General features: G+C 31.4%; 1 protein-coding gene across 1 annotated transcript in view; it reads left to right on the top strand.

Annotated features, from left to right (window-relative positions):
• Positions 1 to 16,299, top strand: part of LOC142318263 (retinol-binding protein pinta-like) — a 131,798-nt gene that overhangs the window by 71,674 nt on the left and 43,825 nt on the right. The window contains exons 3-4 of the mRNA XM_075354829.1: positions 3,448 to 3,613; positions 8,954 to 9,203. Coding sequence (XP_075210944.1) covers positions 3,448 to 3,613; positions 8,954 to 9,203 — 416 coding nt within the window. The remainder of the gene's footprint in view (positions 1 to 3,447; positions 3,614 to 8,953; positions 9,204 to 16,299) is intronic.

Here is a 16,299-nt window from a genome sequence, read left to right as displayed (position 1 = left end):
GCCGCTTCCTTACAACTGTCGGGGTTGGGTCCTCTCGGCAGATGTCCCGGAGATGACTGTGTTCGGACGCAGCCGCTCTCCCGAACAGTCTGCGCGCCTGCGCCACACCCACCTCGGACACGGATTGCAATCTCGCATCGGATCGGAGAGTGGCGTTCCTGACGAACCACGGAGCTCCAAATATCGTCCGCAACGCAATGTTTTAGACGGCCTCAATCTTCTTTTGAAGCGAGGAGCTCAACACTGTCCCCCATGCCGGGTAAGCATATGTCAGAATCGGCAGTATGCACAGCCGAAAAATAAGTAACTTAGTTGCCAGTGGGTACGGGCTGGCACTGTTCAGCACTGGGTATAGTGAGGCTCTGGCGGCCTTAGCCCTCCGGGTCACATAATTAACATATTCGCCGAAGGTAAGCCGCCTGTCCAACACCCCCCCCCCCCCCCACAGCTACTTAACCGTTTTCTCAAAAGGGATTTTCTCCCCTGAGATTTCCAGTTGCCTGGCCGGTTTGCGTGTCTTGTATGTAAACATCACGACCACCGATTTTTCACCGTTGACCCTGATTCTCCACATATCAAGCCACGGTTCCACCAACCAAAGTGCAGTTGCCTTTGGAGCCTCCGGACCACGTAATCCACATTTGCGGATTTGTAGAAATATGCCGTATCATCTGCATAAAGGGCCGTTTTAACCCCTTCCGACAGCGGCATATCGTTTATGTACAAAGTGTACAGTATAAGGAGAAAGCACTGCTCCTTGGGGAACCCCAGCGGCTATTTCTCTAGTGGAGGAAATTGTTTCCCCTACGCGCACGACAAAACGTCGGTCTAGCAAATATGACTGCATCAGTCTGACATAGCGGTATGGAATCTCCGATTGTGCTAGTTTATAAAGCAGCCCGCTATGCCAAACTTTGTCAAAGGCTGACCTGGCACACGAGGCGAGCCGGCTTATAAAGGGTAGGTGGAGCCGAGTGAATTGTAAAGAGCCGAATGATGTCGATAGAAGTCGAGTCCATCCGAAAGGAGCTGTGTGATTGGTGAGAAGCCGCTGAATCGTCAGACGCCGGGTGCATCCGAAAGGAGCCGAGTGAATTGCGACGAACCGCTAGATCGTCAGGCGCCGAGTGCATCCGAAAGGAGCCGAGTGAATGTAACATATTTACTTTTAGTTCTTCTTCTTTATTTTATTTTTTAAACATTATACACAAGAAATAATACAGAATTAAATTTTAATAAATAATCAATACAAAAGCCAAAAAATAAAAATCAACTGAGCATATAATTATGTATGTTGAATGGAATGCATTAATTTCAGTCTATGAAAAAATTTCTTATTTATAATTAAAATAACCATTAAATCGAAATACTGTTAAATTTTAGATGAGAACAAATCAAACACCAAACCAGTTGAATTAACTTAAAAAACAGCTTTTCGCAATGGCGTAAACATTTATTGTACAATAACTTTGTAAAATTAGTAATAAACACATTTAACTTTTATACAAAGCTTGAAGAGAATTTATTTTTTTAACAAAATGGTGTAAGATAAATTGAATAAAACAAAGAAAGGTTAGAAAAATTTGAATTTTATTCAGAAACAGCCATAATGCGTACAATTAAATCCTCAGAAGAATGAATTTTTGTTTTGTATAAAATATTTTTCATCCATTCCCAGACGAAAAAGTCTAAAGGTGTAAGATCAAGCGATCTTGGTGGCCAGGAATGTGGACCTTCACATACGATTAATTTCTCAGGCGAAGTGATGATTTAAGTAAGTGGAAACGGCACAAGAGAAAGGCGAACCATTGTTCTAGAAGTATACTTTGAAGAAGTTAGCGCTAGAGAAACATCTTCAAGCAGCTGCAGCAATTCTTCTCGAAAAAGTGCAAGTAGACTTCAGCATTTAAGCGGCCAGGTTACATGAATGGTCCAAACACCGATTCTTAAGAAGGCCGTACCATACATTGACGCTAAATCGGTGTTGAAAATTATTCCATCGTTTCATTTACTTCTGCCCACGTATGCTCATTGCGTAAGTTGTTGATGCCGTATCAAGTTAAATTTGTCTCGTCAGTAAATAAAACATACTTGTAGAGTTATCAATTTGTATTCCACCATTTGCAGAACTCCAAGCGAAGTGGACCGTCTCCTGGATGTAGATGTTGAACTGACTATTTATAAGGATAAAACTTGTTTTGTTTAAATGTCATTCAAACCATCCAAAACTCCGATCCCCTTAGAAATACGTCGTGTACTGACGCCTGGCTGCATCAATAATAGTTTTTATCAATAACAGCGTCGTATTGGACAGATCGTTCGAAGCTGTTACGAATACTAGGTTGTGAACCTGTTTCCTGAAGTTGAGAAAAGTCGTGTTAATTGTTTTAGGATCTGGAATCCTGCGATTCGGAATAAGTATTTCATATTCTCCTGCAGTAGTTGTAGCATTGCCATTACACACACCCAAAATGAATATCATATCAGCGTATTCCTCTGTTGTAAATAAATAACCCATTACTTGAATGGCACACAAAACCTTGGCTAACGACACCGCAGTTCACAGTACTCGATATACTTAACGTACAACACTAATACAAAAGTATTTCGCATTGTAGATCGTTGTTATTTTATTGCCAATTTCAAATAATTTATTGTATTTCTGTCATTAATAAAAAATTGTTATCTTAGTAACTTTTATTTATTTATTTTTATTTTACAATTTTGTAATTTCTGTGTTTTTGTTTGGTTTTTTACCAGTAAATTTTGTTTTTACAAATTTTTCACATCACCAAAAAATAATTTGATTTTTTTTTATATTAAATAAGTACTTCTCTGACAAATGTTGTAATATACTGTTTGTAAATAAAATTCGAATTTTTCTAACTTTTCATTGTTTTACTCAACTTATTTTACATTGTTTTATTTAGAATTAAAATCTCTACAAGTTCTGTTTAAAAGCTTATTGCCCATTTAATATGTTTGACGTACAAGCACAAAAAAACAGTGTTTATCCACGATTTATTGGTTTTCACTCCAGATTTCTCAAAATCTACTGCAGATACGGTTCTGGAACCTATTTATTCGATTTTTCAGGTCAAACCCCTTAAAAACGTCATTAACCGTCTGCTAATTATCGTACAAAAATTTCAGTACGACCTCATTTCAACGGGGTAGCTGAAATCCGAGCGAAATCTTTCACTAGCCGTAACTCACAAACGTAGCATTTTAGAACATACGTATATATGAACTTTATTCATTATTTTCACGATTAAAACAGGTTATGTAAGTCCTGGGAAAACTTCGTGATAATCTCTTTATATTGCATTTTAATAATTTAATAATTATTTAGTTTTAAGTAATAATAATAATTAACTTCTTATTTGAGAATTTTCTTGATTTTGTGTTTTTTTTTAACTATACAGCTTATTAAAAATGTGTTGACAGTTAATATCGATTCATGGCTTGAAAATATGTTACTATTGGTTAAAAATTCAATAGCTAGGACAAAGGCAGCTATTGATTTAAACATAACAGGAAGAACCCTGGGCTTACAAATATTTGGAAACCGTGACCCTCTAAGCACTGAGTTACAGCTAAGTTATGAAAATATGTAAGTATATAAATTTATAGTAAAAGAAATATCAAAATTACAAACAATATTTTAATAGTAAAAAAGAGAGTTTGCTTAAACACTTTTAACTGCAGCTTTTTTATTTGCACACCTTTTTGCGAGTTAAAATGACATTAGGGAAATCAACGGATATAAATTTTTTCATAATAAAGTCATGAATTACAGCAGTAATTCGGATAACTTTAAAATAATTATAGTGTTTGCTAATTTTTGTGAATAAAACATTTTACAATTTCCATTCATTTATATGTATGAATTTGCAACTTTTCTAAGAAAGAAAATATCCATCCATTTATTTCTAAAAGTATTACAACAGGAAGTTGCATCAAACCAGACAATGGTATTATTTTTTAATAACTTAACTTAAAAATTTGTTTTCACAGAAAAGGCATTATTATACTTTCCATTTTTTTATAAATCACGTAATAATCAAAAACATCTTCTGACTAATTTATTTTAAAATAACAACCAGTTTTCTTTTTTATTCTTAAATTTCTACTTTTTAATGCTGCTGTGATCAAGTTTTTCTGTAGTTTGTTAATTCTTCTATTCAAATGTTGAAACAGCATTTTTTTAGACTTAAAAAATAACAACTACTTTCATTTTTTACGGACAGTACGTTTTCTCATTAGACTACAAGCTATTGCTAAATTTATCAAGACTTCCTTATAATTTTTTCTGAACTGCTTGACAACAAACCTATTTGAAGATTAGTGGGAGATTCTAGATTTATTGTATTTATTGTATTGATAAGAAAGACAATGTTTTCAGAAAGTTTTATTTAAAAACTTGTATAAATGAAACAACAGTGATGTAGAGAGGATAATTTGAAAGTATAATAGGCCTACATTACCCGCATTAAGTATTACAACTTACGTTAGATACCCTACTTTGTTTGAATAAACCGAAAAGAAAAATCTATTACTCTTATCTTCCTATCAGTTTAGGCCAAAAAATCACATAATGCAAAATGATGTTTGTACAATATTGATTCCAAGTCTTGAATGTCTCTCTGTGTAACACGACATCGCTGTAGGTTTGTTGAAGAGCCTTTCCTTTGAGCCGTTACCTTGTTTTCGCTAGGTGCTGCTGTATTCCTTGAAAATAGAATGGTTTATGAAGAACGCGTCAATGGTTTCATGTGTAAACAAGTTTAACATGTAGCATATGGGAAGCCTCTTCTTCTTACAATCCCAACAATATTTTGGTCATCCCTTGTCGTAAGGGTCGGTCATATAAAACATCGTCACAGACAAAGTTTTTAGGTAATATTCAGAGGACTAACGACCACTTTAAACGGATTCAATCCTGTGTCTATTAAAGGAAGTATGATTTTTTTTTTGTCTTCGAAACCCCATTTTTTCCATCCCCTGGTTCAATGATTGGTGATATCAAAAAACTTTACTTAGATAAGGTTTAGGTCCTTATCCAAAGAATAGTAGGAACTTTAAACAAATTCGATATTTTCTTAATAAGAAAGTTATAGCGATATTTTGTTTTCTCGAAAAAGCCCCCCCCCCCCATTTCCACCCCAATGGTCGGATTTTGTTCGTTAACGAACTCGACCAAGATTTTGATCGTTATATTTTAGGTAACAATTTGAAAGTGATTGGCGCAAAATTACGGCAGTTATCGTATCCACAAGAAAGTGAAATAAACATATATAGATATATAAGTATATATAAACTTTTGGACTGACGGTATCCTTCTTGAATTAACTAAAATAAAAGTATTATGAAATCTTATTTTTATGAACAATTGTACTTTTGGAGGTGAATCTAAATCTCAATAGTTTTACGTGAGTTCCCCAGGAGAGGAGATCTAGGTCTACCCTTCAATTTTTAATAGCTGATAGATCAAACAACATAATCAACATCTGACAAAATTTATACTGCTTGAAAATAATATGAACAAACAAAATTGAACTTTTGTACTATATATTTTTCATAATACTATCATTTCCTATTTATGATTTAAATACACCAATAAAATGCTAACATCCCCTACGGTATTCCATTTTTATTGTTGAAGTAATGTTAATTCTTGGCTTAATGCATTACCCATAATGCTTAATGCATGTTACAGTGCAAAAGTGATTGTAGTGACACTTGAAATGCATGTTAATCTCAATTGTGGTTAAAATGTATTGCATCTTTTAATCACAAACAATTGTAAAAGATGATGTGTTTAAAATAGGTATATGCACATTTAAACATAATTATGTTGATATTTTTTAAAGTATGTGTAATTTATTATGATATGTTTTAAAGTACTGTGGGACATGTTTTAAAGAAGGGATATGCACATTTCTTTTTTTTTTAAACTCATCACTCTGGATACACTTAAGCAAAATACTCGTACAATGGAAAAGTGTAGCAAATAAAATTTACATAACATTGTAACATTGTCAGAAATATTTTTTTTTAAATTTCAAATCGTGTTCTGTTCTCCTATTTAGAAAACATGTAATAATCTATTTGCTAAGGGTTTATTTTACCAAAAAATTTAAGTGAAAAAATTAAATTATACAAAATTTGAAAGAAAATAAAATGAAACACTTTTTGCCTGATATTAATCAATGACCTTTCTGTACAAAATAATTTTAATCTAATTGTATTTTGTTTCTATTTAGTCTATCAGTTTCTTTTGGGGGGGGGGGGAAGTTAGCTTTTATAAGTAACTGCTGACATTATACGATCATTATCTAGATAAAACAAGGTGCTGTGCTAGAAAATAATAAATTTGGTACTGAATGAAATATCAGTTTTTAACATATCGATTAAATATTTCTACATAAATTGAAACATTTAATGCAGAAAGTTTTACTTTCAAATTTAAAAACGATTTAGTTATGATTAAGCTAATCTACTTAAAAACGTATTAATATTAAGCCACATTTATATATGTGCACATACACACAGTTTTTAACGCTAATATTTCTTAAATTATAAGAGCTTTAGAAAAAATTAATTAAATCAGGAAACAACCCTATTTTTTGAGGAAATTGAAAATATTATATTCAAATGTCTGAAGATATTTCCAAATTTCCACTTAATTGGAAAACTTCTTTTTCATAGTAACCTAATGTTTTATGACAAAAACTTTATTTTTATGCCATTGTAACAAATCTTTTACTCTTGAGTTTTTCTTTATAAAACCAACCATTTTGAAAATATTACTTAGTACATATTATATACTAGAGAAAAGTAAATAATAAGTATCAAATATCATCACATTAAAGTAATTAAGACAATCCTTCAAACAATTTTATATATATTGAACAATTGTTTCAATATCTTTTTATTATTTCATTCAATATTAATATAAAGCAATGATTAAATTTTTCCACACTGATTTCCAAAGAGATTTGGACAGTCATAAATATACAAAAAAAAATAAAAATAAAACCAGTAATTTTGTGGAAATCCATGAAACAGCGTTATATAAATACTAAAACCAAATTTCATGGAGAAATTACCTCTTGACTTCAGAACCTTGAAAAATATGAATTAGATACTGTAGAAAGTGGAAACATAAAAACATAATCACACTTTCTTTGTATACTTTTCACATAAGTATGATGTTCTACCTTCCTTGAAAATATGTAATGATCATATTCCTAAATGTATTTATTTATTAACTAATGTGTTTCCTTCCCATAAGAGAGGCAACCTAATTATTTTCCAGCTGGTTTTAACACTTTTTAATTATTCCTGGTGTTGTTTTCTACACAAAACATTTATAAACTGTTGGATTTTAAGAGAACTGAAAAATGTTCATTCCTTAGTCTCTGTGGTCACCAGAAATAACTTCACAGAAATTTATTTTTTTGGGGCTGTGTTAAACATTGTTTGTAAATACATGTTGTAGATTATATAAGCATACAGTTATTATACACCTATATGAACTATAGCGAACCTTTATCTGATCAATATGAAATACATAAGAAAAGAATATTCAAAACAAATCAATGTAGTTAAATATGCATGACTGCATGTATGTTTCATGTTATATTTAATATTGTAATCACAATTTAATTTGTATACTCCTGGCTTGGGTTAATGAATGTGTACTTTGTTAGCTTTTAATATAATTTTGCACATTTTGTTTGTTACTATAAAAACAATGCAACAACTTTCTTTCCTGAAAATAACACAATTTTATATAAATATTGGATTGTTGATGTATATAATTGTTATGTATTTATATCACTAAGTATATTTGTAGCCTGGTTTGTATTTCAACTAATATCCTATGAGTATAAATATATAGCCGCTAATATTAGTAAACATGTTATTGTTTTGAGTTCTTCTTAGTACTTATAACCTAAAGCACTGAATAATATCAAATATAATGTGTACAAAAACTGCATATTATGTGGGTTGATAAAATGTATTGTGGCTAAGTGTTAGTTAAAGTAATTTTTCTATGTGTTTTCATCATTACTTATTTTCTACTTTGGATGTGAGCTACAGAAGTCGAATAACTTGTGTATATTCTATATCAAAATGTGTTGCAAAATTGTTTATTGATGAGTGTGAGAAATGTTTAAGATTGTTTAGTGTTCTGTGAAGGATTATTATGTCAACATAAGGTTCATCCACTGTTCGTTAATTTCCATTGGTTAGTACATATCTATTTTTAAACTATCATGAAAATACATCACCTTTGATTCTGTTTATAAGTGTTTTTCTCTTTATGTATGGGCTGTTCTCTAATATTAACTGTGATTAAATGATTCTGTTATGTATCTAGCTAGTTTGTGTTTCAATAGATGTAATTTAGATAATGACAAAGTCTGGTAGCTGATTTTGTTAGTAGATTTTGTACTTTTATTATTGATATCATGGTTTATTTGTTTCAAGTAGCTTTTTTTATTATTAATTATATATTTTTTGCTGTGTTAATTGTTTTATTTTTGCTTGAAATTTCATTGTAAAGTCACTTTTTACCAAGATAATGTGTTTTTATTAATTCATTGTGTGATTTTACAATGTAGTTAATATGTCATTTTGTAGAATCACTAAATTTGTGCAGCTTGATACTCAAAAAATCATTACAAAATAAACTTATATTAAAATGAAAAAATAATCAACTGCTAACTAATTAGAGAATCGTAGAAAACAAAAAATCCTCAGTACCTTTAACAATTGTCCTTTGATACGTCTTAATACAGAGTGGTAACCATTTTATATCACAATTCTAAAATAATTCCTATATTTGACACACATTACAGTAGATTTGTAGTCAGATTATCCTGAACATGTTATTTTAATAATATAAGAATTCCAGTATAATTTCAGTTTTTTCTTTTTACAGGATTGTAACATTTCTTCCAGGAACAAAACCAGATGGAAGTAAAGTAGTTATTTTTAAACCACTTAGTTCAGAAAGAGATTCATTAGACCTTGAATCATTATTCAAACGATGTGTAATGGTATTAGATCTTTGTCTTAGAGATGGAATTGATTTTACTAGTCTTCATATTATAATAGACACAGCTAATGTTCGTTTCTCACACCTGGCAGCATTCAATGCACCTGTAATACGTGCTTTAACATACTGTATGGTATGTATATTCTTAATATATTGCACAGTTACTGTATATAATATAATATATATATATATATATATATATATATATATATATATATATATATATACTAGTATAAAGCCTATTCAATCCTGATTTCCTTAAACAGCATAGTAACTCTCATGGTATGTCATTCATCTTCCCCTACTTCCTTATTCTTGAATAAACATTTCAGAACTCAGCCAAATTCTGATTATAGCAATAATTCTCTTAAATAAATATCAATTCCTTTTCTTTCAATACATCATCAGTTTACATGTCTGATTAAATCAATGGATTCTTGCCAACTACCAGCTCTTGGTATATTTTTAACAGTAATTTTCAACTCACATTTCTTTCATTAATATATTTCTCTTTTCAAGAAAAAATTCCCTTGTTTTAGTGTATGTTATCTAACTTTCACAAAATTGCTTTTCTGTACTTCATTGCATACCTCCTACAATGAAGCTTCCTACCCATTTTTCATGATCATTAGCCATTATTCATCACTGTCACAATTTAAGTTCAGTAAAATATATGTAAATTTAATGTTTACTTGCAACAGTTTACTTGCTTGAAATAAAATATTACAAAAATGGATATAATTTCCTAATAGTTATTAATAATATTAAATAGAATAGTTATTCAAATAAATAGTATATGCCCAAAAACAGAATTTATTGTTGAAAAATATAACTCAGAAGTCTGACAGGCATATTTAAAGGATAATGACACTAGTGAAAAAGCATCAAATAATTTAAATAAAATGATATTAGTGAAAATTATCATTTTTTAAATAGAACTTTATAACTCAATGATAGATAGATATATCCTAATAATAATTTGTGTCGCCTATGGGACACTGAGGATATATGATTAACAAGATTTAACATATGTTTTAACTATAAATTTGTTAAAAATAAAGATCACTCCACAAATATATATTAAGCACATTTAGAGATTAATAACAATACCACTAAAAGAACCAATTCCACTTATATTTCATCAATATTGTATCTATAATCAATAGAGAGGTCTGACACACACCCAACCTTGGATTGTGAAGTAATTCAATTTAACAAAGACCTCATCTTCATTTAAAATTTATTTTTACAGTTGTCCCAAAAAAAGTAATTAATTTACTAAATCAAAATAACTAAAATTAATTAAAACTTCAAATTAACAAAGCAATGTTCAATCAAATAAGTAATAAGAATCAATCTTCTTGGAATACTGGTTTGTTGTCCACTTTTCAATAGTTGACTGTTAATAAAAATGTTCATTGGTGTCTTCTGGAATATCTTCTGCAACCGAAGTTACTTTAAGTTGGTAAATTCTTTGAACTGAGCACAGTAGTTGTCCTGACACTGTCAATCAAACCAAACAAATTTTGCCATCTTTACCAGGAACTAGTTCTATAATTTTCGCTAATGGTCAGTTCAACAACCTCTTGCCTTCTCCTTCAATAAGCACACCATCTTCTATTCCAAATGATTGTTGGCCTGTTGTGCAACTTTCACCTTTGAGCAAAAGAAGGTACTCCAATCTAAATTGTTTTCTCAAGTCTTCTCTTATTCTTTGGCAATTGTCAATTTTTTATTTAATTTTTTAGAATCTATTATATCACAATCAGGATTTCCACTATGATATATATCTTAAAGGAACATAGCATGCATTAATGGCTGCAAGTCTTCTGGTTAATGTGACACATACGTCAATGGTTGGCTATTCACCAACACTTTGCAATCATATAATACAGTGACAGCACTTCATATCCCAACAATGTTTTTCCTAAAACAGCAGTGTGAACATTTCAGCAGTCCAACTATTCATTCCAACCATCGACCCCACTAGGCAGCTGTTGGCGAATTAAAAATGCATTTGATTCTTTGTGATGTTCTATATTTTTCTATGTTGGTCTAATTCAGTATATCAATAACATTACTTGCTGCTCTGAAATTAAGCTCTTTGTCCGTACAAATTACAGACCGGTCTTCCTTATCAAGTGATGAATCTTCTCTAATCTTGAAGAAAAGATTCAGTAGTTAATAATGTCACAAGCTCGAGGTGTACAGTGCAATACACAGTGCATGTGTAGAGCATATCCAAGCCTTTTCACCTTCTTTTAAAATTAATGAGCCTGCAATGTCAATACCCAGAACTTCAAAAGCAGTGGCATCTCTGATACAATCAGGTGGCATTACAGCAAGCATAGAATCTAAAGCTTTGGATTCCTGAAAAGAAGACAATATCCACTTAATTATGACTTATCTTACTGTTTTCCTACACTTCAGTATCCAATAATGTCCTTGTAACAAACAAACAAGAATCTGTCCTCTGGCATGACTATTCTCCCTGTCAAACTCTTCAATTAATTTCAAAATTACAGGATAATTGAATGGCAGCAAAACAGGAAATTTAAAATCATTTGTACCTTCTCTATTCACGATGTGTACTCTAACTCTTGCCAAACCATGATAATCTTGAATTAATTGCAGTTTCAATTTATTCTTTTTACCTTTGTACCAGTACCAGCATTACAGATTCTGCTTCATCAACTTCTTCAGTTAATTCACCTGAAAGGTGGTTTGGAAGATGAGTATTATTCAGAAATCTTTGAATCCATGTTATCATTCTTACTATTTTTGTATAAGAAGATAAGTATTGACAATACAAATCTGTATCATTAACATCAACATCACAGTTACTGACATTTTCCTTTTCTCCTTATTGATTTCTTCTTTATTATAGGAAACTGGAGAGACTTAGACCATGATCTAATAGTAGTTTTCATCCATTGAGGACCCTCCTACAATCTGGAAAGTAGAAATTATTGCAGAGTGTGACCTCAGTTTGGAAGATCCACCAAGTTTACATGTCTGGATAAATAATTCCAATTTGACCTACCACCTTCTAATTTCTTGTACTCTAGAACTAGAAAATACTCCCCAAAGTCCACCATTTTTTACCCAGGTGAGTATCATACTGGAATTGATCTAATAATATGTTTCAACCGTTACTGATTATTCTAAAATAGTTGAAGACAACCTAAAACTAACTGTGGCAATTAACAATTCCAATCTGGGAATTGTTTGTCTTCTTTATGGGCACTACATTAGATCTTCTTGATTAGTGAATTTGAATGCCCTGGGAACACTCACACTCGCATTGAATAAAAATAGCAGTAGCATAAGTGTCACAACTGGCATTGCAAAATATATGCACTGACTTGGCACTCCCCTCTCCATTAATCCAACGTAGAATTACAATCTCACTTAAAATATTGATTCCTTTTAATTATACTCAAAATGGATTTTGGATTTCTCCTGGCGGTTCAGAATCCCAGTCACCTTTCAGATTCCAAGAACATTATAATAACTACTTAGGTATCATAGCAACAGGCCCAGAGAATCCTAAAGGTTTGTATACTCGTTGATCTAAGTAAAGTAATTTTTGTCTGTACTAATTTCAAAAACTGGACTCTTCATTACAGCTTAATACCAGTTTGATTTGTAGAATGTTCTTTTGTTTATCGCAGAGTATTCTCAATAACTAAACTATAGTGGATGGAGATACACTTCCTATGTACTCTCATTGTCTTAATTCAAATTTACCAGCTTCAAAGATTTGGTATACTGTCTCTCTGGAACTGTTAAGCTTCCGTCTGCTAGATAAACTACTGACACAGTTGTCAGCATAAAAACTATTACATAAATTTTCAACAGTGTCCAATGAATAAGACTGTGGTTCTGCTCCAAGACCTTTATCGGCTGTCCAGATGATAATTTACCACTGCTTTAAGTTCAAATGAAACACTACCCACCTATGTCTAAAACTTCCTAATTCCAATCCACAATAATCATAGAAAATCACAGTCCTTATTCTGCAGTGACATTTGCAAAAATGCCACAATTAGGTACCACTTGGCAAATAGCATCTGAATCTTACGTTTCAAAATTGTATAAATAACTATCATCTAAACTACCAGTTCTAGGCTTATAACATAGATGTTCTTTTGGTTTGTTCGGACTTCTCCAAATTGAGCATATACTATCTGTTTTTGATGTAAAGGTTCGTGTTTCACTTTGTTTATTAATCTTTTATTAATGTACAGGTAATGTTAGGTACTCATGTACGAAAGTTGCAAACCCTTATCTATCAAGGCTCTTGCAGTATCATCCACATTCCCTCTTATGTTAACTATGAGTGTGTTTGCATTAATAACAAACTAAAATCTGCATTAAGTAAACTTAAATAATTTTTCTCATCTTTATTGATCTTTCTCTCTGGACACACAAGCAGTACACATTTCACTTTTCACTTTACATATTATGCAACTTAAAATTGTTTGACAAGTATAACTATGTACTTTCTTTAAACAGGGAAAACAACCACCATTTTCTTTTACTACAGATTGCATTTCCTCTAAATTCTTATCTTGGATCTTAAAACAATCAGCTCTATGATGTAAACCTTCACAAAAATATACAGGTGTTTTTACTGATTTTTTCATATTAACTAACCCTGTGCAGTAGCAATTTTTTCTTCAATATCAGATTTCTTTTCCTTATATTCTTTAACACTTATTTCTTCATTAGCTTTAGTTACAAACATATTTTTGACTAGTTTCATGCATTATTCATTTCTAATTCTTGTTGTAAAAATGTCAATAAATGTTTTAGCATTAAATTATAATCCATTTCATTATCTTCTAATAATATTCTTGTTCTTTCCCATTCCTTTAACACACTCTCTGAAAGAGCAGACTCTACTAAGGGAAATTGTATGCATGTATATTTTTCCAAAGTAACATTTAGAGACTCCAGTGCCCTTATTTGTATGGCCAATTTATCATAAAAACATTTTAATGGTATTACTTTATTGTCTGACACTCTTGTCAGAACTAATTCTAAGAGTTCTCTATCACATAAAAAAATTAGTAGGCCATCCCAACCAAATCCAGCCTTAAATCGAACAATTACTTTTGGATAATTTGCTGCCAAATTGCCTTGTCTTAAATATTAAAATTTGTCTACTTTATCACCATCTTCATAAATTTTATGAAATTGTATGCAGAAAGAAATCCAATTCTCTATATACCCATCAAACTTTTCTATTTCTTTTTAGTTAATTTATAAGTTCTTTTATCCGCAGCGATTTAGATGAACTTACTTCAGAACGTGCTGATCCTTCTAGTGAAACAATTCTTACCACATACACACAGCCACTTTTCATGGTAACTCTCAGCTGTATTATACTCTTTAGCCAATTCATTTTCATCACTTACTAATAAAAATAACAACTCATTAACTTGCCTCTCTAATTTGAATAATCTTTCAGCTTTATCTCTGAATTTTTGATATAGTAGATTTATTTCACTTTCAGATTCTGGTTCTGGTTTAAATAAATCTTATAATTATCATAATCAATTGTAAAATGCCTTCTAAGCTTCGAATTTTCCAACTTTAACCTAGTTAAATCTTTACCCATCATTTTTATTTAACAAAATTTATCCTCCAAATTAACTGTATTCCCCACAAGGGAGGCCAAAAACAATCAACTACAGGATACTAAGGATGTATGATTAACAAGATTTAATTATAATTATAATTAATAAGGTTTAAGGATAAATTTAATAAAATTCACTACACAAATATACATTAAGAACACTGAAAGAGTTATAACAATACCGATACAATTCGGATCTCCGAGTGGGGACTGCTAAGGAAGGGGTCACCAGAAAATTAAAAAATAGCATTCTACGAGTCAAAGCATGGAATCTTAGAAGTTTAAAAAAGGTTGGTAGGTTAGAAAATTTAAAGAGGGAAATGGATAGGTTAAATGCAGATGTAGTAGGAATTAGTGAGGTTCGGTGGGAAGAGGAAACCGACTTTTGGTCAGGTGATTTTAGAATAATTAACTGAGCTTCAAATAATAGGCAGGCAGGAATAGGTTTTGTAATGAACAAGAAGCTAGGAATGAGAGTAGAGTATTTCAAAATGCATAGCGATAGAATCATTGTAATAAGGATAAAATCAAAACCTAAACAACGATTGTTAACGTCTATATGCCTAAAAGCAGCCATGTTGATGATGAGGTAGAGTGTGTATACAAAGAAATTGATGAAGCAATTAAACATATAAAAGGGATGAAAATTTAATAATAGTTGGAGATTGAAATGTAAGCATCAGCAATGGCAAGGAAGGAAATAATGTTAGTGAATACGGGCTGGGCAAAAGGAATGAAAGAGGGGACGACTTATACAGTTTTGCATGAAGTATAATTTAGTAATTCCCAGCACCCAGTTTAAAAATCATAATAGAAGAATATACACTTGGAAAAAGCCAGACGATACTGCAAGATATCAGATAGATTATATCATGGTTAAGCAAAGATTTAGATATCAACTTGTTGACTGCAAAACTTACCCTGGAGCAGACATTGATAGCAACCATAATTTAGTGATAATGAAATATAGATTGGGGTTTAAAAACCTGAAGAAAAGGTGTCAGATGAATCAGTGGAATTTAGAGAAGCTTGAGGAAGAGGAGGTAAAGAAGATTTTTGAGGAGGACATCACAAGCGGTCTGAGTAAAAAAGATAAGGTAGAAAATGTAGAAGAAGAGTGGGAGAATGTTAAAAAGGAAATTCTTAAATTAGCAGAAGCGAACTTAGGCAGAACAAAGAGAACTGGTAGAAAACCTTGGGTTTCTGATCTATTGCAGCTGATGGATGAACATAGAAAATATAAGAATGCCAGTGATGAAGAAAGTAAAAGGAACTATCGACAATTAAGAAATACTATAAACAGAAAATGCAAACTAGCAAAAGAAGAGTGGATTAAAGAAAAGTGTTCAGAAGTGGAATTAGAAATGAACATTGGTAAAATAGACGGAGCATACATGAAAGTTAAGGAAAGTTTGGGGTACATAAATTAAAATCCAATAATGTGTTAAACAAAGATGGTACACCGAATTATAATACAAAAGATAAAGTCGATAGGTGGGTGGAATATATTGAAGAGTTATAGGGAGGAAATGAATTAGAAAATGGTGTTATAGAGGAAGAACAGGAAGTTGAAGAGGATGAAATG

This window comes from Lycorma delicatula, chromosome 1, assembly GCF_047948215.1.
Source record: "Lycorma delicatula isolate Av1 chromosome 1, ASM4794821v1, whole genome shotgun sequence".
Classification (NCBI taxonomy): domain Eukaryota; kingdom Metazoa; phylum Arthropoda; class Insecta; order Hemiptera; family Fulgoridae; genus Lycorma; species Lycorma delicatula.
Note: the sequence above shows the minus strand (reverse complement) of the source record. Positions and strands in the feature narration are given on the sequence as shown.